Source organism: Pseudopipra pipra, chromosome Z (genome assembly GCF_036250125.1).
Source record: "Pseudopipra pipra isolate bDixPip1 chromosome Z, bDixPip1.hap1, whole genome shotgun sequence".
NCBI lineage: Eukaryota > Metazoa > Chordata > Aves > Passeriformes > Pipridae > Pseudopipra > Pseudopipra pipra.
The window spans coordinates 63,487,764-63,510,606 of record NC_087581.1 but is presented as its reverse complement, the minus strand read 5'-3'; the positions used below and the strand labels follow the sequence as shown (position 1 = coordinate 63,510,606).

General features: G+C 39.8%; 2 protein-coding genes across 3 annotated transcripts in view; one reads left to right on the top strand and one right to left on the bottom strand.

Annotated features, from left to right (window-relative positions):
• The window catches only part of IFT74 (intraflagellar transport 74), a 36,388-nt gene extending 35,982 nt beyond the window's left edge, over positions 1 to 406 (bottom strand). Inside the window, exon 1 of one of the 2 annotated variants that reach the window (XM_064640962.1) lies at positions 335 to 406. The gene's annotated coding sequence lies outside the window, so the exon portion shown is untranslated. Of the gene's footprint in view, positions 1 to 72; positions 282 to 334 lie in introns of those variants that run through there. The other variant, XM_064640961.1, reaches the window with a different exon arrangement.
• Positions 407 to 512: 106 nt separating this feature from the next.
• Positions 513 to 18,071, top strand: PLAA (phospholipase A2 activating protein). The gene is made up of 14 exons (XM_064640960.1): positions 513 to 711; positions 2,972 to 3,165; positions 4,062 to 4,162; positions 4,253 to 4,373; positions 4,700 to 4,867; positions 5,859 to 5,994; positions 6,499 to 6,668; positions 8,183 to 8,340; positions 9,775 to 9,994; positions 10,924 to 10,992; positions 12,501 to 12,572; positions 13,152 to 13,253; positions 15,748 to 15,912; positions 17,357 to 18,071. The coding sequence occupies exons 1-14, from the start codon at positions 563 to 565 to the stop codon at positions 17,920 to 17,922; spliced, it is 2,391 nt and encodes a 796-aa protein (XP_064497030.1). The 5' UTR covers positions 513 to 562; the 3' UTR covers positions 17,923 to 18,071.
• Positions 18,072 to 22,843: the final 4,772 nt, after the last annotated feature.

The window sequence follows — 22,843 nt, the reverse complement described above, 5'->3', positions numbered from 1 at the left end:
GTGAGGGACTAGCCCCTTTTCAGTGCTCAGTCAGCTCTCGGCTTACTCGTGTGGCATTTATTGCTTCAGTACCTGCCCACAGAACGCAAGTTTTTCACGAAACAAAGTGGAAGCGAGCCGCTGCTGCAAATAACCACTTGGGTTATCTGGAGACGGTCCGTAAACCGCCGCCAGTCACCAAGGCGACCGCGCTACCCCCGATGGATTAAATACGTTATATCCGCTGTACAATCCCGATTTCTATCACCCCGGCAGCTTCCCCCTGCTGCCCCGTGGAGCCGCTCCCGCCGGGCCGGCCCCGGCCCCGGCCTCAGCCCCAGCCCCGGCCCCTCACCGCGCCGCGGTATCGCGGCAACGGCGCGCACTGCTATCGCGAGGGGCGCAAATCCCGCTCCACCCGCTGCAGCCCGCGAGGACTACAACTCCCAGGAGGCATCGCGAGAGAGGCGCGGTGCCTGCCGGGACATGGAGTCCCGGGGAGCCCAAGAGGCGCGCCCGGTGACGGCACTTCCGGCGCGGGTTCCGGCGCGCGGCCGTGCTGTGTCAGGCGGGCGCTGCCGCCATGGCGGGCGAGGGAGGTGTGTTCCGGCTGCGCTGCTCCCTCCTGGGGCACGGCCAGGACGTGCGGGGCCTCACCCGCGGCCTCTTCCCGCAGGGCGGCTTCGTGTCCGTCTCGCGGGACCGGACGGCGCGGCTCTGGGCCCCGGACGGGTGAGTGTGGGGCCGCGGCGCTGGGCGGGCCCGCTCCGGCCGGCGCCCTGCGGGGAGGAGGGCGCGGAGGTGGCGCCGCCGGGGAGCCGCCCGAGCCCCGCCGGGGTGGTCTCCGCGGCCGTGACCCCCTCAGGGGCTGACGGCTGAACCGACGGGGCCGGGGAAGGCGGCGGGCGGAGGGACCCTGTTCTGGAGGCGCCCGAGAGTGGCATTGTCGCTTGCATGGATGAGAAGGGGTTGGAAGGGACCTTAAAGGTCATCTGGTCCCATCCTCCCTGCCATGCGCAGGGACACCTTTCACTAGACCAGGTTGCTCAAAGCCCTATCCAGCCTGGCCTTGAACACTTCCAGGGATGGGACATCCACAACTTCCGTGGGCATCCTGTTCCAGTGCCTCACTACCCTCAGCGTAAAGAATTCCTTCTGTATCTCTAACCTAAATTTCCCCTCTTTCAATCTGTACCTATTACTCCTTTTTCTGCCACTACAGTTCCTGATGAACAGTCCCTCTCTGGCTTCCCTGTAGGCCCCTTCAGACACTGGAAGGTTGCTGTCAAGTCTCCACACAACCTTTTCTTCTCCAGACTGAACAGCACCAACTTTTGCATGCCTGCTGTGAGGGAGGTTTTATGTGTTTAAGCAGTTAGCTATAGGTCAGTGTTCCAGCCTGCTTTGCAGATGATAACAATGCCAGTAAATCTGGGCATCTTTTTTCTGGGTGGTGTCAATAATGTTGTTTCCACCTTATGGTATTCAATGCCAAAGTATTCCTGCTAAGTTTTGCCAGTAAGGCAGTATGCTTTGAACGTTTTAAAAAAACCCCATCTTTTCTTGTCCTTGCTGAGCAAACTTCTTTGAACATAATGTGAAATATGAACAAAAAACTGCACAGAAAGTTTGAATACACAAGGGCATTGAAAAACGAAAAACACATTAGGTTTTTTGATATTTGTGTTGCATGGGGTTGTCTCCTACTGTTGAATTTGTTGTGTTGAATTCACAAAGTGAATTTTTCAAGATATCACTGTGACCAGAAGCAGCACTGCTAAGCAATGTGCTTTGCAGAGAGTGGAGATGCAGGCTATTGCTGGAAGACACAGGATGTACCTCTTCTTCTGACTATAGTTTCGAATTGTGAACTGCATTCTGAAGCTGCTAGGCAGCTTCACTGCCTTCCAGTAAAACAGATGATTGGCAAATTTGCTGAAAGCTTACATGTGTCATTATACTGAGCTCTGCAACTGAGGTGAAGGAAGACTAATCTCATTAAGTGTGTCTTGTTAAATCTCTCATCACAAAGGAAAGAAGTTGTTAAATTGCACAGAAATTTGCAGCAGAAAAGGAAGTCTAATTTTACCCCATAATTTTTGAGGACTCTGTGAGGAAGACATGAGTAACTTATGTGGAGTCATAGTGTTGGTAATGATTATCTTTCTCTGCCCTGAAGACCTGGGGATTACAGTAGCCAGGGTTCAGTGGGTAAGCACACTGCTGTATACTGGCTTTATTGTTTAGATTTGTCAGGAAGATGTGTTGCCTTCACTTGTTCACTGTCCCTTCAGCAGATATTTTAGAATTTAAAAGAATGTAATGATTTCCTCACATATATCAAGCTTTCCAAGCATTAGACTATGAAGGATGACAGTGTGATGTGTTATGTTTTTTGAGAGTAGGGGAACAAACGCAGAAGAGAAAAAAGAAAAAACAAAACAAACCAAGCACACAACACCACAACCTGTACTGGGAATAAGTAGCTTCTTCCAGTTAGTCTACAACTATTGAATTTCACTCAGGGTGAAGAAATGAGGGTGCTGCTTAAATCAGTTATGATCTATTTAACTATTAAACCTCTGCAGTGCTCCTCATGAAGAGCCAATTAATAGATTTGGCAAGCAGTAGACTTTCTTCATTTGTGTGCTCTGTTATTTTAGCTTGTATTGGGATACATATATGAGTCTTAAGACAGCGAAAGATTTTGTAAAGGTAAACTGTAACTGTTTCTGATCACATTTGGCATAATGTTTGCAAGGCAAATGAAAACTTTAGTCTTTTCAGGCCTACCACTGCAGAAAAAGAAGTTTAGAGCTTTAAATATTGACTACTGGGTAGGAATGCTGGGATATAGTATTTCTCTTAGGTTTTTCATTCCTTCTAGGTCATCGATAGTATTTATTTAGCACAATGCAAGCATAGTTATTAATTCAAGAGTTGAAAGTACTGTTTCTGTCATGACTCTGAATTGATTGTCTCGTATGTTTAGTCTTAACAGGGGTTTTACTGAAATGCACTGTATGAGTGGCCACTCAAATTTTGTATCTTGCGTGTGCATCATACCTCCAAGTGACCTCTATCCTCGTGGACTGATTGCAACTGGTGGCAATGATCATAATATTTGCATTTTTACAGTTGACAGCACAGCTCCTCTTTACATCCTTAAGGGTCATAAAAACACAGGTATGTAGTAATTTTATTTTGGAGTTTTTTTGCATGAAAGTTAACAGGATTTATTAGAGAGGAAATTAAGTTGAATTTATAAAACTCAGTTTTGATTTATTTGGTACATAATGTAGCAAACAATTATGGCCTCTGCAAACGGGATTTTATAATTTTAATTCATGCAGTGACCATTCATGGCAAGGACTTCCAAGTTTATCTTGATGAATGTTTGGACTTTTACTGCATATGTGAACTCATGACAATTTACAGAATTATTACCCTTTCGTCAAGGGCTGCATTTTTAAGAAGTAGCTGTTTCTTCATGTACTAAACTTAATTTTTATGTCAAAGCTGATTGGAGCAGAGAAAGTCAGCTTCCTAAATAAACTTTCTCTGCCCATTTTGTTACATAGATAAGGATATAATATTAATTGGTGCTTTAAATACGTAGTTTTATACTGGGTTACTGAAGCATTTTCAGATTATCTTTTTACTGAATCTTTAAATGTCATCACAGCTTCTTGGTGGTAGTAGTTTGCCTTCCAAGCAAACGACTTTTTTTTTTTTTTAACTAAATCTTGCTTCTTGAGGACACAAATTAACACCTGTTGCAAAAAACTTGGTTATCTAACCTACTTGTCATCGTATTCTGATCTGAGGAGAAGAGGTCTGGTACTAAAAGAAATTTAAAAATATGAATGGCAAAAATATTTCAGATTTTGTAGCCTAAAGTTGAGAGATTTTGAAGCAACTTCTTTCTAGGTTGCAGTGCAATTATAGTTCCCCAGACTCCTCAATACTAACTATGCTATTGATACCAAGTAAATCTCCTCAAGTTAATCTCTTTAAGTTACTGGATGAGATTTGTGGCAATGCAGGACACTTGTCAGTTCTGACTTGAACGTTCGTTCCAGTTTGCAGCCTTTCATCGGGGAAATTTGGCACATTATTAAGTGGATCATGGGACACAACAGCCAAGGTGTGGTTGAATGACAGATGTATGATGACATTACAGGTATGAAGTTCCTCTACATGAATATAAAATGAGTACTCTGAATTTGATTCTGACAGTCTGACAAGTCTAACAATGTCGAGTTTTTTGCAGGGTCACACAGCTGCAATATGGGCAGTGAAAATACTTCCTGAACAGGGATTAATGTTGACTGGTTCAGCTGACAAAACTATAAAACTGTGGAAGGCAGGCAGATGTGAAAGAACATTCACTGGTAAATGTTGCTGTAGTTGATAATTTCATTAGGGTAATGTATTCTTTTAAAAAGAGAAAAAACCAAAACATTAAAACCTTACAAAACCATGGATAAATTGAACAATACTTGGGCAGGATTTTTAAAGTCTCTGAAGTTGTATGCTCAGAAGTCACATGATTTTTAAAAGAAAAAGATTTTTACGAGAATTGTGAGCAATTTTTTTTTTTTAACTTCTCCCATAATGAAGATTTGTTGCCTGGATTTAGATGTGAGCTAAATAGAAATGGTGTACTGCTCCTAGCAGAGAGAAAAACTGCATTAAATTTTTCCTTTCTTTTATAAAGGACATGAAGATTGTGTGAGAGGTTTAGCTATTCTCAGTGAAACAGAATTCCTTTCCTGTGCTAATGATGCTAGTGTTCGAAGATGGCAGATATCTGGAGAATGTCTGCAAGTGTACTATGGACACACAAATTACATATACAGCATCTCTGTTTTCCCTCAATGTAAAGGTAGGGTTACTTTTGTGACTGTTACCCAATATGAAATGCAGTGACAGGGTGGGTGTTCTGTTGTTGAACTCAGGTAGTGTTTAATTTACTTCTTACATCTAGTGTAAATAGATTTTAAAAAGTGCTGTGATTGACTCCAAATCACACCTGTGTCAGAGTTGCTCTGGCAATATGTGGGATAAAAGGTCCTGGGTTAGAGCTAATTGAAGCCTTAAGTGAAACTTGGGTGAAGCAGTAGGCAAGACTGTTGTCTAAATTGCCACCCGTGTTTCAGCACTGTTGCAGAGGAGTAAAATAGTAATGTGTGGTTTACCAGTTTGACATAATATAAATTTACATAATCCCACAATGTGCATTATAAGTAGTTTAGGTTAAGAATTTTATGTATGAGGCTAAATTACATTTGTTTTCAGAAATAGAGGTTTAGAGGTTCAGAACTAACTGTTGCAGACAGTTGCAGAAGAAATTCCAAGTCAGTGACCTTTATGTGGTGTATGGGACACTTGTGCATTTGTTCAACAGGTAAAGTGCATGTATATAAATGGATGTGTATATTGTAAACTTCCTATGCCTTAGAATTCCTCACTGAGGAGTTGTAGATGTTGAGAGTGCTTTATGCATGTTTTATAAAAAGCAGCCTTACCGTCCAAAACTCAATTTAAAACAAATGCAAAACTGTGCGAGTTAAGTGCAAGATGAAACAGTGATGATTACCAAATCGTTTCACTCTTGAAAGGAGGAAGGGATCATTGTTTGTCTTGGGCATAACTGCATTCCCTGCCTGGGTGTGTAGTTTGCAATTTATGCACTTGACAAGACAGATTAGAAGTGGCTTTCCTTTTGCTCTCTTCTTACAATTGAGAGAAGTAATAAATTGTAGAAAGGTTCTTTTACTGTTCTAATTTTTAGATACCCAGTTGCACAATGGCATCTAGTATCACAGGATGCTAAAAATATACTTTAGAAGTTTTTATATGTTTTTTATTTTCAGATTTTGTGACTACTGGAGAGGATAGATCTCTTAGAATCTGGAAACAAGGGGAATGTGCTCAAACAATCAGACTCCCAGCTCAGTCTGTGTGGTGCTGCTGTGTGTTAGACAATGGTGACATCGTAGTTGGTGCAAGGTATCCAGATTTTATTCTCAATATATTTGTAGATCCAAATCTGCAAGTCCGTGATGAAATTGAAAACATCACTTGGAGTATCAGTTTCATTTCTATTTAAAAATGCAGCCATCAAAATGTGCACGTGTGTGTTAAGTTTAAACATGTGCTATACTTCATCCAAAATGTAATTTTTTTATATGACTCAGAGAGGTAGAGTGAGTTCTTTGGAGATGTGGTAAACCATGAATAGACAGAGAATAAATGTATAAATACTGTGTAAAGAATATTTTTGATAAGCATATCATATCTTGATTTTAAAATTATATTAAAGACAGGGTTAACTGCTTGATTACTTCTCTGGGTGGTTTTACCATGACAGTGAATTCCTTCCATAGGAATAATTGAGAGGAGTAATTAAAAGTAGTGATGGTTTCTTTTGATGTAGAAGTCGCCATTAGATTTTATGTAATCATTGTGATATTTAAAATCCTATTTCTGTTTGAATGTTTTCTCTCCATTCAGTGATGGAATTATAAGAGTGTTTACAGAGTCTTTGGAACGTACAGCAAGTGCTGAGGAGATTCAGGCTTTTGAAAATGAGCTTTCCCAAGCATCCATTGACCCTAAAACTGGGGATTTAGGAGATATTAATGCTGATGACCTTCCTGGAAGAGAACATCTTAAGGATCGTGGTAAGTTAGTGTACTTCTGTGATTTTAGAGATGCCTCCAAATCTGGAGGTCTTGAAACTTTTAATAGTTTCCAAAATTAAGGCTTTAATCACTTTCAGTAGGGTTGCTGAAGGAAACAGCTTAATTTTGCTCTGCTAATTCCACTGATTCTTTTGGAGGCAAGACTCTAGGTTTTTTTGTTTGTTTGTTTGTTGGGGTTTTTTTTTGGTAGACTAAAATGGTAAAAAAATATTTATCTTATGGGATAATTTAGAAAAAGATAGAATTCAGGATGCTGCAATGTGTTCAAGATGTTTTGGATCTGTTCCGCCAGCCGTACCAACAGTAAATGAGTCAGGTATTTTGCAAAGGGACTACTGAATGTGGAATTTTTTTTTCCCCTAAAACAAGCATTAGGTGCAAATTTTCTGCTTTAGCTTTTGGCTTGAAAGATAGTTTTTGCTAACTCAGTTCACAGTTTCTAGGTACTCAGGAGATTGCTGAGAATGCAGTAGAAGCAGTAGTAAACATTACTCTAAAATAGACAAATGCTTTTTCCGAAGGTGAAGTAAACAGTGATTTCAACCCTTGGCTCTGATAAGCAAGTGGAAATCTTACAACCATATGGAACTTTGCATCTAGTTAAGACCATGGGAGAGTATCACCTTTCTTGGTTGTTATCTCACTGGGGAAATGATAAACTTTTGAAATACTTGACCTAAGTAAGGGTTGGTTTTGCAAGTTAGTCTGGTGGCAGATACCGTTACCGTAACTGTAAATGCTGTTGTCAAGATACCTGCTGTTCTTGCTGTGACGTGTAGTTTTGTGCTGGTTTTGGCTGGGATAGAGTTAATTATCTCCAATAGGAGCTAGTGTGGGGCTGCGTTTTGGATTTGTGCTGGAAATGGTGTAGATAACACGGGGATGTTTTCATTTCTGCTGAGCAGGGCTTACACAGAGCCAAGGCCTTTGCTGCTCCTCACCCCACCCCACCAGCAAGGGAGTGCACAAGGAGCTTGGAGGGGTCACAGCCAGGACAGCTGAGCCCAGATGACCCAAGAGAAATCCCATACCACGTGGCATCATGCTCCGGATGTAGACTAGGGGGAAGAAGGAAGGGGGGGATTTTGGTGATAACATTTTTCTTCCCAAGTAACTGTTAAGCATGATGGGAGTTCTGGAGACAGCTGAACACCTGCTTGCCCATGGGAAGTGGTGAATGAATTCCTTGTTTTGCCTTGCTTGTGCATGTGGCTTTTGCTTTACCTATTAAACTGTATCTCAACCCACACATTTTTTTCACTTCTACTCTTCCAATTCTCTTCTGCATCCCAGCCAGGAGGAGAGTGAGCGAGGGGCTGAGTGGTGCTTAGTTGCCATCTGGGGTTAAACCATGACATGTATCTACTTACTTCCTGTGCTGTTACATGTTATTGAACTATTTTTTTCATTTTTAATGCTAAGCACTATTCAAAGACTTTCCTAAAGTAAATTGTATTCTTGAAATTGTTCAAACTCTTATACTCTGTCTACAGGAACAAGAGATGGACAGACACGGCTTATTAAAGATAATGGTAAAGTAGAAGCATATCAATGGAGTGTTAGTGAAGGAAGATGGATAAAGATTGGTGATGTCGTTGGTTCTGCCGGAGCCACACAACAGACATCTGGAAAAGTTTTATTTGAAGGAAAGGTATATGCAAACTTTAGTTTTATTCCTTCCTAAGTAAAATACTGAATTTCCCATTAAAATCTATTCCGGTCTTTGTTCAGATAAAATATAAGGTAGAAAATAGGTATTTGTTTTGTACTTTCTTGTCATCCTTGATCTCAGAGGTAGAAGTATAAGTACTACTTGCTTCATTACTTCTGAAACACATTTTGTAAAATGAGCAAGCCAATGAAGACAAATTATTTTGGAGAAACTAGTAATAGAGAAATGATCAAGTTCTGTGGGGTGAAGCCCCACAGAAGGCTCTGAAGCTTGAGGGGTTTGAAATATTACAAAGTGTTAGGCCGTTTTCCATGAGAACAGTAAAGCTAATTAGATAGTTCCCATGGACACAGCCTTGAGTTATAAAGAGTACAAGGTTAAAGCTGTTTGGCTGAGTGCAGGTGCTGCATGCCTAAGTGTTTTTGCAAGAATATGTTTATATTATATGTGTGAGAAAGTAGAAGCGGGCGAGCTCAATAAAAGCTGCTGCTTCTGAGAAGCAGCAGACATCTCTCTGTCTCATCACCCTGTTGTGTGTCATGTGTGTTCTTTTCTTCTCGGACCAAGAGCTATTGACATTTTACCCCACGACAAAGTTCTATTTTATTTATTGTTAATAACTTGAGAAGTTAATTTCCTTTCCAAAGGAAGCGAACCATAAAACTTAAAATGCAAGGTTTACCTAAAATATTAGGTACTGGGCCTTCTGTAGCCCTTCTCTGTAGTAACCAAAGAACTTAAAGATAGCTGGAAAATGTTTCCTTTACTGAAATATACACAGAAAAGTCTGTCTGGGGCAGAAAAAATGCCTCAGAGATAAAAATTTTCTCACTCACATGTTTTGAAAGTTAGAATGTTAGAAAATTGTAGTTTTTTTAGTATTAGAAGTGTGCTTTTAAGACTGAAGTTTTTTGAGGCATCTGACTTCCCTGTAGCTTTTCAGGCAGCCAGAGCTGTCCATGAGAATTATGTGGTGCATCTGTTATTTTGTAACATATCTACACAAACGTTATCATGATATGTTGTTTTACTCCATGTTCTGTTCTTGAGACAGAGAAGTCTGGAAACTACAGGTTTAAGTTTCTCATGATTTTGGCTGAGACAGAGTTCATATTCTTTTTAGCATCTGGTACAGTGCTGTGTGTTTTGGATTTAGAGTAGCAACATTCTTGATAACATACTGATGTTCTGGCCAATGCTAAGTAGTGTTTACCCGGAGTCAGCAAATGTTTACTTGCAATCTCTGTAGGAGAGTATTATTGATACATTCTGCAGTATCACTGCTATTGATACATCACAGTGTTACAGTTTCTAGTCTTATTCCTGGGCTGGTTTTAGTCTACATTTGATACATCTTTTTGTAAAGAATGCTGTCAAACTTGTAATTTGCTTTTATTTTTATTCTGCTTAAAGGAGTATGACTATGTTTTCACTATTGATGTAAATGAAAGTGGGCCTTCCTACAAACTGCCATATAACATCACTGATGATCCTTGGCTGAGTGCATACAACTTCCTGCAAAAGAATGATCTAAATCCTATGTTTCTGGATCAGGTGGCGAAGTTTATTATGGACAACACTAAGGGGCAAACACTGTTAAGTTCAAGTGCTCAATTTTCAGATCCATTTACAGGTAAAAATTTTAAACTTAAATGATGACATCAGTCACTCCTTCCAGTTTTGTGTCTTCAGCAAACTCGCTGAGAGTGTACTCTGGCCTTCCAGATCATTAATGAGGATGTGGAACAGGAGTGGATGCAGTACTGACCCTGGGGTAGTGGCTGGCTTCCAACTAGATGTTCTGCCACTGATCACCATCCTCTGGGCCTGATTGTTCAGTCAATCACCTCACTGTCACAGAATCAGAGAATTGTCATGTTGGAAAAGACCTCTAAGGATATTGAGTCCAACCATTAACTTAGCACTTCTGTGTTCACCACTACACCATATCCCCAAGTGCCATATCCACATGTTTCTTGGATGCTTCTAGGTTGATGATTCTACCACTTTCCTGAACAGCCTATTCTAGTGCCTGACAACCCTTGCAGTAGAAAACTTTTACTTATATCTAATCTAAACCTCCCCTGGTGCAACTTGAGGCCATTTCCTCTCATCTTATCACTTGTTACCTGGAAAAACAGACCAACCTGGACCTTTCTACAACCTCCTTTCAGGCGGTCGTAGAGAGCAATGTGGTCCACCCTGAGCCTCCTTGTCTCAGGGCTAAACACCCTCAGCTCTCTAAGTCACTCCTCATAGGACATGTGCTCCAGACCCTTCACCAGCTTCATTGCCTTTCTCTGGACTCGCTCCAGTCTGGCTCTTGATTTGGTTGTGTCCAAGTATATAGCATGTATGCACCAGAAAACAAACTTCTGACTCTCAATTAGTATGGAAGAATTTGTTTGCATCAGGGGATAGGATCAGATTTCCTATAATGCCACAATAAGACATATATGATGTTTAGCTTTATTTTTGAGCTGCTTCTGGCTGAAAAGTACTGACATTTAAATAACATCAAGCTGTGTTTAATAGTCACTGGTTTTCTTGCTGTTTCACTAGGTGCTGGACGTTATGTTCCAGGCTCTTCATCTGGATCGAATACAATACCTGGGGCAGATCCATTTACAGGTAATGTAAAATTCGTAATTTGTCTGGCTAGCATGTAAGATGCGTATTTTAATCGTGTTCACTTGTATTCCACGTTCGGCTCCAGATGGCTGCTTCTTGCAGCACTCTGGGGCAGTAGTGTGGGACTGCCTGGTAAGGTGGGCTCTGCCACTGTCAAAGCATATGGAGATCTGTTTAGCAGCAGAGAGCCCTCTGCTGTCTGTTCTCCCTCATGTCACTCTGCTCTCTACAGCAGAAGGGTAAGGACATAAAACTTGTTTTGCAAAAATCCATATGCAAGGACAACACAGAAATGGGTATGTTCATAAAGGTAGTTCTCTATTTTCATTGTCACTCATTTTTTCTTATTACATGATTTTTATAAGTACCTTGCACCCTAGATCCTTACTGGGATAGCTATTGTGAAAAGCTACTGATAGCTTTTTACAAACAAACTTTGCTTGTTTGCAGAGACGTCCCCAGTTGCAGCCCTGCTTTTTCAGACTTACTCCATCTGCGATAAGTAGCTCTTGCTCCTTGAAGGTCCTGTAGTCAATAAATGCCAAAGCTCTGCCAGTAAAACCAGCCATGCACTGAGCTGCTGACCTACGTGATGAGTCCGTTTCTATTGAAGCAATTTTGCTTCCTTGATAGCTGGGCCCTTCACTCTTGCTCCCAGGGCTCTCTAATCACCCTTGATACTCTCCAGGACTTCCTTGGCAATACCATTGATGGCTGTGTGGAAGAGTAGCAGAGTAACAATCTTGGTAGTGTCTCTGGCATCCTGGATCCAAGCCTATCCCAAGATATCTGGAGATATACTCCTGTGTCAGTAGTGGGTGCCTCCATACCCTGCAGGAGGATACTCTGCCTCCTGTCACTGTCACTTGCCTTTCTCCTGGGGAAACACCTGCTGGGTACTTTTCCTTACCAGTGCCAGGGCACTGTCTGTTCTGCAGTTGCAGTACTACAGGTAGAGCTGAAGCCTTCATGCCATTGCCAAAACCCACAGCCTTCAGCCTTCCCCATCCTGGCAGTCTTTCTCTGTTCCTATTCTACTTTGTTGTCCAGCGATCTCTTCTCCCGTGCTTTGTGTGGCTTTGTCTGTGATCTCTGCAGGTGGAGGTCTCGCCTGAGGCCTCAGTGCCAGAAAGGAGAGTCCACCTCCCACAGGAAAGGCCACTTCGGGCCCCATGCACATAGAGAGCAGGTCTGAGCAGTGCCCTCCTGCTGGAGCTTGTCATGGATAAGTACCTGCCGTGCTGAGGGCCTTTGCTCCTCTGAGTGCCAGAGACCATGCCAGTGGTCTCCCATTTGTGTCTCACTTAGCTAGTGAATGCTATCATCACCAACACCCTCACACATAGGCATAGATTTAATCCTTAAAGAAGTGTTGAAGATTTCTTTATAATTCCTTTAGTGCAAAATAATCCCTTTAATGGTGATTTTTGAAAACTGGTGACTAAATACAGGTATATATTACCTCTGTACCAGTGGTGGTGGTTAAAAAACTTAACATCTTTGTTTAGGTGCTGGTCGCTATGTTCCTGGTTCAGCATCAAATGCAGGAGCTCCAGTGGGCGGAGTTGATCCATACACAGGTAAGAGATGATTTCTGCCAATGAAAAACATTCCTGATCTTTTGTTTTGTTTTTTCTTCTGACATGAATTCTGCATTGATGCAAATTGATACTTTATTAAAAATAATGAGCAGACTGAAGCTGCTTATACTCTGGAAATTATTCGGCAAATATGGATAACAGAGCCTTGCTTTACATGCAGGAATTAGGTACACAAGCTCTTTATCAAAACATGGTCAAGACCGAAATACTCCTTTTTGATTCTAACTTAAATCAATGCAGGTGCATCTGACTCAGCTTGTTCCCACACCCATTCCTATGAATGGCTGTGTATTTAGTTTGCATAATTAAGAAATCACTGTTAATAATTTAAACTTGTAAGTTTTTACATGAGGGGAGGACAGTTTGTGATTGCTTTAAATTTTAAACCTTGAATTTAAAAATAATGTAAAGAAAGATAGCTATTTGCATAAATGTTCATTTTTTTCCCAGAAGATACTTTTCTGAGTGACATTCAACAGTAGAGAATTACTTCTAGGATATTGTTCTCTGTTAGACGCTTTGGTGTGCTGTTGAACGTTCTGTGTTGCATTTCTGTAGGAATGGGTGCCTACCAGTCAGCTGCAGCTAAAGCTGAAAATATTTATTTTCCGAAGAAGGATGCTGTCACCTTTGATCAGGCCAATCCTACGCAGATACTGGGTCAGTGTTTTATTATCAAGGATGACTTTTTTCATTTGTTTGAAGTAACTTGACATTTGAGCTTTTAACAAACCTAAGCAATTTCCCATAGCTTTCCTAATGTTTCTTGGTTTTTACCTTTTAAAATTGCACTCATCATTTTATTGGTGCATGTATTTGAAGGCTTAGAAGTATGAGTACTTCACAGGAACTTTTACCTAATTACAGAATGTCCTTTCTTTCCTTTCCATTGCCTTGTATTCTTGTTTCCATATAATCTCTACCTTCTTTGTCACCAGTTTGTTTCTGTATATTTCTATAAGGGTTTTGTAAAATTATTTGTACTCACAGTGTATCTGCCTTGAAGATATTAAAACTCAATTCTTTATCTCCCTTTTATACACAGACCTTGAAAATGTTTAGCTGTCTAGCTAGTCTGATGAGGAAACTTAGGAACAAGAGACTCTGGTTTTTAGAAAAAGTATACGTTCACCTTTATCCAACATCTTGAAGAGGGCAAGCTCCTGACTTTACAGCCATGGAATCATAGAATGGTTTGGTTTGGAAGGGACCTTTAAAAATTATCTAGTCCAATCTCCCTGACATGGGCAGAGACACCTATGACTAGATCAGGTTACTCAAAGCTCCATTCAGCGTGATCTCAAGCACTTCTAGGAATGGGACATTGACATTTTCTCTGGGCAAGTTGTTCTGATGTCTCTTTCTGTTCAAAAGCATTAACCCTTGTCCTATCACTACAGGCCCCGATAAAAGGTCTCCTTCTATCTCATAAGCCTCCTTTAAGAATTGAAAGGCTGCAGTAGGGTCTCCCTGGAGCCTTCTCTTCTCCAGGCTGAAAAACCCAAACTCTCAGCCTTTCCTTTTAGTAGAGCTCTTCAACCCCTGTGGTTGCTTTTTTTGTCCCTTCTCTGGACCCACTCCAAAAGATCCATGTCTTTCTTGTGCTGAGCTCCCCATAGGTGGATGCAGCATTACAGGTGGAGTCTCACAGGCAGCAGAGTAGAGGGGCAGAATCACCTCTGTTGCTGTGGTAGCCACGCTGCTTTTTATGAAGCCCAGGATGCAGTTGGCTTTCTGGGCTGTGAGCACCTATTGCTGACTTGTGTCCAACTTACTAATTAACCACTACCCCCAAGTCTTTTTTTCACTGCTGCTCTCAGTCCCTTTTTAGCCCAGTCTGTATTCATGTCTGAATACAGGTGCAGGACCTGGCATTTGGCCTTGTTGAATTTCATCAGGCTCACATGGGTCCACTACTCAAGCCTGTCAGATCTCTCTGGAGCCTTCTGTCTGTGGTATTGCTCTTTTACATATTGTTCAAGTTTTGTTTTCTGATTAAAAAAAATGTCAGAATCTTCAGTTAGCCTTATCCTGTTGTGCCGAATTTTGTTGCACTCTGTTATTTGTTCAAGGAGAAGTTAAGGGATTCACAAACTACATACTTCTCCTGGAGGTTTTGGCTTTTAAAGAGATTTAGCCTCCTTTTGATTTTCCACAGATTAACAGTAAAATTTTGTTCAGAACTTCCTAAGAGGGAGAACAGCAAGACTGGCTGACATTCATGTTATAGCAAAGGCAAGACTTTCACTTAGTCTTTAAAACATACTGCATCAGTTTATTTTTATCCTGTAGTCTTGAAGGATAATGGTATTACTCACAGGCTTAGTGGGCTGTTTGTTTTTTTGAAGTTTAGAATCAGAAAACCAGGTTTACTGTGTTTTCCCCGCAGTTTTGTAACAGTGCATGGTTAAATACACTTGTAAATATTATGGCTGGACTGGGAGAGATTTAATAGATGAATGTTTGTATTGTATTTTTTTTTTTTTCCACGAGGGCCCATGGTTGATTTTTTTGTGCATACTATAAAACAAAAGGGTGTACTAATGTAATGTTGTCTGCTTGTGTATTTATTGACATGGCCCTCATTATGTCTGGAAGAACCATGATTGGCAGGTCCTTACTGCTCAATCCATTACATTAAAATGATTTTTCCAATACTTGGATTTTTAAATCACAATGAAGTTTGAATACAGGACATGCCATAAGCAAAATATGATCACAAAACTTAAATAAGAAAAAATACAAAACCCGTGATCACACTAAGGACATACAGTTTCTTCATTGTTTCTATGACCTAATAATAGGAAAGAACAAAAAAGAAATCATATTTGTTATGAAAACTCTAATGGTCTTGTGATTATTTTCTGCATTTTTCTCTTTATGTAGGTGTTTTCTGAAATTTTCAACAAATTCTGAATCTTTTTGTTGCACTGTTAGAGGAGATTTTAGTAGTAGTGATCATTGTGGTAATTGAAAATTTAAATTAGAAAATTATGAAATTGGGAAAAGTGTTCAAAAATTCATCACCCCCCAAAAACCCCCAATTACAGTAGTTGTTACTTGTTTGTAAAGTCCTTTTGTAGTCTTTCATTCAAGATCTCTATTTGTGAAGTTCTCTTATCAGAAAGCCATGCCTCTTCCTTTGGTTTTACAGGCAAATTAAAGGAACTTAATGGCACAGCAGCTGAAGAACATAAGCTTACAGAAGATGACTTGATAATCCTAGAAAAGTTGTTATCTGCAATGTGCAACACCTCTGCAGAAACACCTACAGCACAGCAACTTCAGACTTTATGGAGAGCAGTTAACTGGCCAGAAGGTAGACACTTGCAGTTAACTTCTTGTATTGTCATCTCATCAACGCTTCACCATGAACAAAAAGTCTTGTTATGCTGTTTATTACACAGAGTCTGTCTCAAAGACTTGATAGCCTCAGTAGAAAACAGATGATGAACAGGTGCTAACAACACTGATCAGCAGCAGAGGCAAAACTGATAGTTGGTTATCAGGTTTCGTTGTTGTCACAGTAGTAAATGTAAATGAGAAACTTGATATAAACATCAGTCATGGTTATTTCATTAGCAGAGTTATCCTCAAAAATGTGTGAGACTTGGAAATACAACAAGGAAGTGTGAGCTTGGGATCATATGTTTTTATCAAATGAGAGATGAAATTGTAGAGATAAATTATGTAAAAAAAATATCAAACGTAGCTCTTATTTTAATGTGGTAGAAAGGGAGGAGTTACAGAACCTCTAGGCTATGTGGTCAAAACTGCATTGATGAAATGACATTCTGAATGAATGCAAGTGGAGGTGATATAATTCCATGTAGTAATGTATCATCAGCAGTGATAGATTGGAAAGACTATTTTGGTTATTAAGGCACATTCTGGAAAGAAAGCATACATTGCATATACAAGTGTCTAAAAATGTGGTGAAAATTAACTGCTTTCTTGAAGATGGAGTTCAAGATTAATTAGCTGGAGGAACATTTTAGTATTAAAAATTTATGGTCATTATATAACATCACTTAATCAAAGTATGTTTTGCATAGCTGGGAGCTATGGTAATGGCTAATGTCATACTTTCCAGACTCTCTTTCTATTGTACAAAGCATTAATTCTGAAGATTCTGCATGTCTGAAAGAAAATCCTCAATAAGTAGTTAGGCAGGTTCAGCTTTGATTTCATTATAAGCATAGGATAGCAATAGTAGATCAAGGAGACAGATATGTTTAAAAATCAGACAAGGGGGGATACAACTGAACAAACTTTTAGTTCAGATTACTTAAAATCATTTCCAGCTGATCAGTTGAGGACCTGTTTTCTATTTTCTTTGCAAATTTTGTCTCAGAAATGAAGGTAATTAAAATATTTTTTCTCTTTTTTTTTTTTTCCTGAAAGCAGTTTTGTAGTGATGCTGTCTATGTAGGGATGTTTAGTCAGAAGCTTTCAGAGACATTTGCCTTCAGTGTTATCAATTAAAGTTTTTGGAAAGATTTAAGATTTTCTGCAAAGCACTGTATTTATCCTAAATTAAGGGTTATGTTTTTTTTCATGATAAGTGTTAATGGAATGGATTTGTCAGTATTTAACTTCATGAATTTCAAACAACTTGTGCTTTACCTGAGTCTCTGCATGAAACTGTTATTGTCTGTTCCCCAAGCTACAGGGCTAAGGGCTGTATCTGAAAGAAAACTCACTGGCACATTTGCACAAAATGCAATATTAATTCTAAAATTCTGTTCTGTTTTGTTTCTTAGATATTGTCTTTCCAGCCCTAGACATTCTTAGATTGTCTGTCAGGCATCCCACTGTGAATGAAAACTTCTGCAGTGAAAAGGAGCATGTACAATTTATCGTCCTTCTCCTTAAATTTCTGAACCCTAAAGGAAAGCAAGCAAACCAGCTGTTGGCACTTAGAGCTCTTTGCAATTGTTTTGTCAGCCATGCAGGTGAGAAGCTCATGATGGAACAGAGGGATGAAATAATGACACAAGCAATAGAAACTAAATCGGGCAATAATAAGAACATCCACATTGCGCTGGCCACACTGACATTGAACTATGCTGTATGTTTACATAAAGTCAACAATGTTGAAGGCAAAGCTCAATGTTTATCAGTCATCAGCACAGTTATGGAAGTTGTTCAAGACCTTGAAGCCGTTTTTAGACTCCTTGTGGCTCTTGGGACGCTTATCAGTGATGATACAAATGCTGTGCAATTAGCTAAGTCTCTTGGAGTTGACTCTCAAATAAAAAAGTATGCCTCTGTATCGGAACCAGCTAAAGTAAAAGAATGCTGTAGGTTTGTTCTTAATCTGCTATAATAACTTTTAGCACTTGGGAGACACAGTGTATGCAGAAAAAAGATGCTTCTATTCATATTTTATGACAGATTATACTTGAGAAAATACTGGGGATTAATTACACTTGATTTGTTGCAAGATGCAGAGCAAATAAAAATTTTTTCACTGTTTGTCATTTGACTGCTTTTCTGAAGAGTATGATGCACAGGATCTTTTCAACAAGTCCTGACACTGCTCAGATCAAAATAGATTACCAAGATCAAACCATCTCAGTACTTACAGGTCATCTAGATGGAAAGGTAGGAAATGCCTGTTATTTAGTGACTGTCAACTCTGACACCCACTCCAACTACATTTCTTTGTTTCAGCATGATGAGTCTGTTTCTTGACTTGCTTTTTGTCAGCAGAGAAGGGGTCCTGAGAACTGTTAAGTTCAATAGTGCATTTCACAAGCTTATTAGTTAACATTGGTTAATATTAACCCTTGTCAAATAGCCTGGTAAGGAATTTTTTCATCAGCTTTTCTCCACTTCCTTTTGAAAGCTAGCTGTTTGTGGCTCTTACTGTTTTTTAACCCAGAACTAGGGGACTTTTAGAGGGGTAGAATCTCTGATTGCATATGGATGATGACCTTCACTCACAAGTTTGTATCTTGCAGCTTGTAAAATAGCGTGAACTTCTACAGAAGCTTTTACCTGACTTTTTAACTTTTAAGGACAGGAGTACCCCACCAATTCATAGCAAGTGTCTTACTCCAGAAAGTATACTGTAAAATTCAAGATGATTAAAAAGAAGAAGAGCCATCTTGAAGAACGGGAGAAAAATTTAGGTGCAGAGAACAGATCAAACAGCAGAAGCTTGAAGATGCTTCCTAGACGTGGCCTTGTCTGTCAGTGTTTAAGAGGCATTTGGACAATGTCCTTAACAAGATACGCCAACTTTTGGTCAGCCAAAAAGTGGTCAGGCGGTTGGACTAGATCATTACAGGTTCTTTACAACTGAAATATTCTAAACTGTATGAATATAAAGTCAAGTTTTATGCAATAGCTTTAACTTCATAACTGTGGTGACTGTGAAAAGGGAAAATAATATTTTACAGCTCATTCCAGCAGATCTAAGATGTTCAGCTCCAAAGGGGAATGTTACCTTCTACTACTCCTGCACTACATTTGGATTTAGAATTAGGATGAACTGAAGATGGTCAATGTTCCAGTTACATTTTTCATTAGACTAATAGAATGGAAAACATGAAAAAAAAATGGGCAAGCTTTTCTGGCACATGAGTTCTGGCACATACCTGCCTGCGTTATCTGCCAGAGATGAACGTTTATGTGACCAAGAGCTCTGACTTTTTTTTTCTATATCTACCTGAACTGTCTGAATTACTACACTACTTCCAGAAAATCTTCCTTCTCAGATTCTTAGTTGCACACTTGTACTGTGTCCACTGTTGATGGATTTCTAGATACATACCCTTACAAACAGTCTTGATCATGGTCTTAGTCACAGGTTTTCTCATTTGATCCATTGCAGGTTCATGTATTAGGCAGTCAGAGAGATTATTGGGGATTTACAGTGCTCAGTAGATGAACCTCTTCCTGCGAAAGCATCTAAGAAGCTACCATTAGGAAACATGTCTGTGAAATAATGTGCCTGTCTGTTGAATTTTGGTTGCCTACTATACAATTGTTCTTGAAACTTTAGCTTTTAAATGTTGTGCTCTATAACTGTGGTTGTACATGTGCTATTTTAAAAAAACTATACTTGTCTTAACATTTTGATTTTATTATTGTGGGATTGCTCTGTTACAGGTTATCTCTTCACGTGAAAATTGTCATGAATTTCCCAGACCAAAAATTAATGTTTATATTAATAAACATACTCTGGCAACTCCAAGAAATGGTATATTAAGAGATATTACAAAATTTGATTAAATTTGCGGAGAAATGATGAGGCACAGAAAAAATCCTTCTTCTAGGGCCTGCAGCAATGCATATTAGGCAAGATAAACAAAGCAGGCCAGGAATATTTGGAGAGAAAGACACCTGCTTCTAAAAGGGTACTGTGGTATCCAACCATTCCATAATCTAGCATTGTCTGAGGGAACAGAGGGAGTGGGAAATTGTATGCTATTGCTTGTGTTTTAAATTACACTTTAAAACTCCAGTGTAGTTCATGTCAGCATGCATGTACCTAAACACACAAATACATGTAAGTACTACACAATCTGCTGCTGAGGTCACAAACAAGTAGAACACCTTAAGAATGTCACTAAGGATGCATTTTCTGTTTCAGTGAAAGCATGTTAAACCTATACTGAGGAAACATGCCAGGCACGATGTCCATGGTGTACAATCTTTTGAGACCAGAGGACATTGAAAACAAATACATACCTATCACACAGCTCAGAGCTGGCTTGCTGTCTAGAGCAGTAAACTTCAGAGGAGTTGATCTGTGTGCTGCATGTTCCTGGTTTGATTCATTGGGGGATAGTGAAAGTATGTTTTGAGAGATTTCAAGAGCCCATTACAGAGAAGTTGTGCCTTCTGCCAAGAATTCAAAGCTTCTCAGTAGATGCCAAAATTCTTTTGGCATCTTTTTCTAAGCTAGAATGGAAGCTCTTAGAACAGGAATCAGCACGTAATAGCACCTCATGTTAAAGCTTTGTTGTTAGGCATGCCTTGGGTTTTATAAAGTGGAAATACCTGGGATCTACTTGGACTAGAACTCAGGACACTGCATAAAATGCCGCCTTAGGGAACTGAAAGAGGAACCAAAACTGACGGAGGTCAGCACCAACTGCTGTACTTGCCAAGACAAATGGACACTACAGTTACATAAATTGGGATACTTGTATCACAAAGGTTTTGTAATGTATAAATCATTATTATGATGCACCTTGCTCTCATCAGGACCTAATCATGCAGACTTTTAGCTACTCAGTTGTGTTCAGGCTACAGACAAATAGACTAACTTCAGTCTGCAAACCTATTTCATTAAAAGCACCGTACATTGAAATACACATTCATGAATCATTGGATGCAGTCATTTCTTTATAAAGTAATATGCTCAAATAATCTATAAAGAGTAGTACCATAGATCAGTACTATAGAGGCAAATTTAAATGCTTTAGGAAATATTATAACCTCCTGGTTCCAGTTGTGTGAAGTTTTTTTATTTAAAAATAGTTAACCTGTCTCAGCTGAATGTGATCCACTACTATCTACTCTGATCACTTTCCTCTTTTTGTCTCTTTCTCTTTAAACTGTCAACAAATCCAAAGTCTAGGAACAGCAGAGATTTCACAACTTTTCAAAATTTGTACTGAGTAGACTGTGAAATAAAACATCCAGCAACAAATTGCAGCTGTTAACAGCCTAAAGAGTATCTGGGTGTTTTCAGGTGTCCTGTTCTTCCAATTGATTTTTGATGTTTATTCCCTGTAGAGATTGAGCTTTCAGTTTTGGTGGGAAATTTTGTTTCTAGACTTTCCAATTGCAAAGATAAATTTGCAAATGTGGACCACACCACTGTTGATCTGTATCAAACACATAGAAAAAAAGGCGTTCAATATGAACTACCCTTTTTGACAGTAGAATTTGAAGCCTGTGATCAGAAATCTTTTTATCAGCATGCCCAGTTAGCTTCTGTATTCTGTATGAGTAGGTGCTGCATTTATTGAAAACACAGTTTGCATGCCTAAGCATACACTACTTAACCTTTTATTTTCCTCATAGTTGCTCAGGGGATCCTATTTTCATCTCAAACTCACAGACACCACATTAATGTTTTTAATTACATTACCTCTGCCATCTTCAGAGTACACTAAGGCAGTCATTTTCTGATGATAAATATGATGATCTATTCCCACCCATCCAGGTAATCTAACAACACAGACTAATCAGGGCCAATTCTGACACTATCCACCTCTGCAGGGACTCACACTTCCTGAAAAAAGAACAGATGGTACTTAATAAATTCTTCTAACCCTTTTGGAAAACAATGTCAGCCCATGCATCTGAAGACAGCACTTTTGATCACCACTAGCTTTGTACAACTGGCATTCAGCAGATCTCTACCTAAATGGGTCAATACCACCCATTTGATGAAGATCCAACACAAAATGGACAGTAACAAACTAAAAGGCAACATGTTTGAATCTGGGAAACGAAACAGACACAGAAGAATGGACACTCCAGTGCATTAAATAAAGAAGAAAATAATTGCATATCTCTGCACAGAAAAGGAGGTTCTTAATACAATTTGCTCCATGTAATGATGGACATTTTTCTACCCTAGTCTTCATTTTCAACTAACTGTCCTCCTTGGGATAACAGACCAAATTCCCTCTATAGCTAATCTTGGTGTTTGGTGGCTGAAGGCTGATCAGTGTCTGACTGAACTGCACAGAGTGATCACCTGCCTTTAACAGGCTTCTCTGCTGTGATTCCTAATTGTTTGCATCCCCTGAGAAAAACTAGTGTCTCACTTCTCCAATACGCATGAAGTATCACAGTAAAACTAAGGTTACTGTTTTTCCAAAGTTATTGGCAATGCTTAAGAGCCGGCAAGGGGAAAGCATGCAGGTCCTTGCGCTGCTGAAACAGGTTGAGAGACAGGGAAAAGGCCAGGATTAAACAGTAGTTACAGACAATGGAATCATCATAGAATTATCAAAGTTGGGAGAGAACTTGAATATCTTGAACACCTCCAGGAATGGTGACTCCACCGCCTCTCCGGGATAGGGAAACCTATTCCGATGCCTCACCACACTAGGAATGATTCTTTTTTGTTGTTTTTTTTTTTTTTTCCTAATATCTAACCTGAATGTGCTCTGTCTCAGCTTAAGGCCATTTCCTCTTGTCCTCTCACTTGCAGGCAGAGCAGAAGAAACTGTTCCCCACCTGGCTACAACCTCCTTTCAGGGGGTTGTAGAGAGCGA

What these genes read in the sequence shown, in the direction of transcription:
- PLAA (XM_064640960.1), top strand. Translation starts at nt 563, where the DNA reads ATGGCGGGCGAGGGAGGTGTGTTCCGGCTGCGCTGCTCCCTCCTGGGG. An exon ending in AGAACATCTTAAGGATCGTG is followed by an intron (nt 6,669 to 8,182) that starts GTAAGTTAGTGT and finishes CTCTGTCTACAG; the next exon opens with GAACAAGAGATGGACAGACA. An exon ending in AGCAGTTAACTGGCCAGAAG is followed by an intron (nt 15,913 to 17,356) that starts GTAGACACTTGC and finishes TTTGTTTCTTAG; the next exon opens with ATATTGTCTTTCCAGCCCTA.